The 4,050-nt window shown below is 35.2% G+C and overlaps 1 protein-coding gene across 1 annotated transcript; it reads left to right on the forward strand.

The window, feature by feature from the left end:
- Window positions 1–1,075: 1,075 nt before the first annotated feature.
- Window positions 1,076–3,672, forward strand: LOC116172523. Its single transcript, XM_031489755.1, has 3 exons — window positions 1,076–1,145; window positions 1,199–1,285; window positions 2,553–3,672. The coding sequence occupies exons 1-3, from the start codon at window positions 1,134–1,136 to the stop codon at window positions 3,381–3,383; spliced, it is 930 nt and encodes a 309-aa protein (XP_031345615.1). The 5' UTR covers window positions 1,076–1,133; the 3' UTR covers window positions 3,384–3,672.
- Window positions 3,673–4,050: the final 378 nt, after the last annotated feature.

Consider the following 4,050-nt stretch of genomic DNA (forward strand, 5'->3'; position numbering starts at 1 on the left):
AAAGACCACCAGGATAAAGGATAAAATATCCTTCGAATAGTACAATGAATAAACCTCTTTAATTTTTTCCGCTTGTTTAACAAACACCCTGTATTACGATAATGTGGTAAATTCGTTGAATTGCAGTCCGCTAACGCATAAATTGCAACTAATGGCAGGGCATTTACTTTTTTTCTTTAACTTCGATCGCGTTTCCTTGGGTTGCGTCTCAAAACGAACTAAGGAATTGAAGTCGTATGAAATGGAATTGGGAAATAAAATGCGAATTCAATTTGTTTTAATTCCAAAAAATCAGGTTCATATAAAAGGCAAAAGATGTGTCGAAAACCATGCAATTTCAAGCTTGCGAGCTTTCAAAGCTTTGGGGATCTAAACATTTGCATCTCAGACCATCAACATTTGCACGCATGTGCAACAGGGATTTTCACCTATCCGAGAGCGACCAGACCACCGAATGGGGGAGGGAGGGGGGAGGAGTGTCACTTCTTTTTGATGCTGTAGCTTTGGTTATCACAAACTATTGACTTGGGGATATTATTTAGCAGAATAAGACTTTTTATTAATATCTACTTAGATACAGTCCTGAGGATGATTTCTTCCAATGAAAACTAATCAATGCTGGTGTATAGGCAATGCCGTAATTGCTTTTTGTTTAATGGTTTTCCTTTAATACTATAAACATAAAATTGGCACGTTGTACATATATCACCCAGACAGGTACCTATCCATCGATTATCCATCAATAAACTTTCTACAAGTTCAATGTGAACAGTTGCCGTAGACAGTTTCATTTTCAACTGCACGGATAATTAGATTCCCTATAAAATTACTATCAATTTTCAACGCAAACAATCAATGCACACACATTTTTAATTATCTATGTTTAGACCATTATAATTTATAAAAGCAATTTTAAATAGAGAAACTTACATTTCTAAGCCAAGATAAATTGTACCGTCGTTTGTTAAGACTACCAAATGTTACAATTAGTATAGAGGAAAAAATTTCTTTCGTATGGGGAGGGATGTCTAGAAGATCTTATAAATGATTTCATTTATATCGAGACATCAGTTGGTGAAAGTACTCGAAAGTACGTTTAATTGCTTTTAGTGTATTACATCTCTGGATAAATAATGCACATTAAGGTAGGATTAATGTGGTAATACGAGATGAATGTTTTTTAAGTGCGCATTTTTAGGTTTTAACGGTGCTTATGACAGTCGTAATTGTTAGAAGCAATCCGATAGAGCACAAACAGGAGAAGGCTCAACCAGAGGAAGATAATGTAAGTACATTTTCGTTCCTATTTCGGTTTTGGCACTGATAAACTTGAGCCTTTGTTTTTCTTACTTGTAGATAATGATTTTTTTGCATTTACAAAGTATTATTTCGAAGTTTCTCTGAGGTGTCTTCACGTTCGACACTTGTTGCTGGACGAAGAATGGTTTTGGTCATAGTAGGTATATTGAAGTGGCGAGTATGCAATATTATGAGAATTGCAGTTCGTTTGTTTATAGATTCATAACCATACCTTGAGACCTTTTCAAAATGTCACAGGGAATTGGTAATCTGCTTTTTGTGATATAAATTCATATATATTGCCACCCTTTTTAGAAGAAACACAGCCAGAGTAGGTATTCCTACTTGCTCTTTTTAATTTTTTTTAAAAATCTGTCTATTAAAGGCGCCCAGTGTGAATGCTTGTTATCTACACCAATTTTAAATCAGTATGGAAGAATGCCGTATCTCATTGACAATTTCTTTTCCTAATATCCGCTTATCAGACACTTTTGGGAACTCTAAAATTTGTCAAAGAATATGTCACTTTTATTTAGGTAATGTCAAGGCTTATTTTAATATCCAGGGCTGCATCCCAAGTGCTTCTGTATATCCAACCCTTGGTCGCTAGAAGCACTTCCTCTTACCGATTTGTAAAAAGCTTTATGTTGTTTTCGCTCTCACACCATACCATTGAATTCGCTCGAATTTAATTTCGACATGATTGCACTATTGACAAAACAACCAAGGATTCCTCTATTTCTTTAAATAAAAGATTCCCAGGAGGAATTGTTCTGTGTCTGGGGTAAAATCCGATTTTATAGATCATTTACAACTATCTTCAGTGTGCTTTTCCACCAAATGTGAGATCTGGACAAATATGTTCGTTAATGTTACGAATCTTATAAACGAAAGTGAAAGGTACCATAAAAAATAAGTGTCACTTTTATCACAGATTTATGAAATTTCACTAATTTACATAAGTATATGAACTAATTACTTACTTTGTACCTTTTAATACTTTCGACAAAACAATATGATGTTTATTCGAAAGTTTACAAAAACATTTTTTAGAAGAAAAGATATCAGTAAGTAGAGTAGGTACAGTTAATGAGTAACATTTATCTCATTTTGAAAGGGAGAGGATTTTTGTTAATTTTTCCACATAATAAATTAAGTACACAGTTCTGCTTACTTTGAAAATTCAGATCACTTGTGCCGACCACAATAAATATATCAAATGAGTTATTTACTAGTGTACGTCTCTATTGCAGAAAACTAATGACTACAGCTTTAGTTACGGTGTGAAAGACATGCACACTGGTGATGTCAAGGATCAATGGGAGAAGAAAGAAGGAGGTGTTGTTAAAGGTCAGTACTCGATGATGGAAGCAGATGGTTCTATAAGAACGGTAGACTACGTTGCGGATAAGGAGCACGGTTTCCACGCATACGTGAAATTTAATGGTAACCAACATCCGCTCTCATCCAGTCACCAACTGGTTCACATGGAAGCAGAAAAACTACCAAAGAAGATAATTAAATCACCCAAGCCATCCCATGAATACTTGTACAAACCGAGCGAATCACGACCGCAACCCGCAATCGTTAACATCAAGCAAGTAAAAAAGGCACCGTCAACGACCAAAAAACCCGACAGCATTAAAAACGAGGTCAACCCTAACCTGCAGTTTCCCCTAGATTTGTCTTTTCTCGAGACCAATAACAAAGTAATTCCTCTACAAGTCAGCAAACTCAACCCAGTTGAAATTAAAGTTAGCGACGGATTAACCACGCAACAACAGCACAAAATACGAAAACCGACCGAGAACCGATTCAACCAACAGTTTGTCGAAACCGATTTTCAACCAATAGTCTCAAATTTGACCTACAAAACGAATAAGAAACCGCTCGTCACTCCGGGTTTGAGAAACTACGCGTCACCTTCACATCTGAAAACTGCACTTCAACAGGAAATTCAGAGCGTACCATCAGGTCTTAATGTTTACAAGCACTTTCCTGACAATAATAGACCCAGCTTTTACATGCAACCACCACGTCAGACGAAGAACACTCCTACGCTTATAAAAATGAAATACCATTAGATGTTAGACATGTTTTGTTTTATTTATTATTGTTTTTGTTATTTTGTTGTAAGTTGTTTTAAATTGTTTGTTGAGGCACCTACTTTCAATTCGAGGGAGATCGCGGCATTACTGAGGAATTATTGCAAATGTAATTAAAGCTGTCGATTTATTGTGTGACAGTGTTTCGCCAGTGCGAGTGGCATGGCTATCTGACCTATTTTCAATGAACAGCTTTCTAAATCTTTGTGATAAGCTACGACAACTCATCTATAAAGAAGAAATTGATGTAGGCTCATCTTGATTTTTATTTCACGTGGAATAAAAAGAAATCCTTAATTAATTTGAATTGGTTTAGGTGATGAGCAAACAACTTTTTAGAAATTTGTCTAATGATGGGTATTTAATATAAATTAAATGTTAACAGTGTGCATAGGCGAGTAATATGAGTTTCGCATGTGGAAAGGAAACTAATGAGAATTTCAAAACTAACCAAAATTGGAAGTAGATACCAGTCATACACTTTAACAATAATGAACGTTTTTTAGGTATATTTTAGCAAGTTGATTCTATATTACTTCGCTCATTGCTTCAGGTATAACTAACGCTCTCTATGAAGTATACAGTTGAATTCTCACAGTCTAAAAGAAGGAAATATAATATTCTTCAAAGCGATATTGCTCATCTT

The sequence above is a fragment of the Photinus pyralis genome, unplaced genomic scaffold (genome assembly GCF_008802855.1).
Source record: "Photinus pyralis isolate 1611_PpyrPB1 unplaced genomic scaffold, Ppyr1.3 Ppyr1.4_LG5, whole genome shotgun sequence".
Lineage (NCBI taxonomy): Eukaryota > Metazoa > Arthropoda > Insecta > Coleoptera > Lampyridae > Photinus > Photinus pyralis.

Excerpts from the sequence above, each read along its gene's own strand:
- LOC116172523 (XM_031489755.1), top strand. Across the intron at positions 1,286-2,552 it reads CTCAACCAGAGGAAGATAAT|AAAACTAATGACTACAGCTT; the intron begins GTAAGTACATTT and ends TCTCTATTGCAG.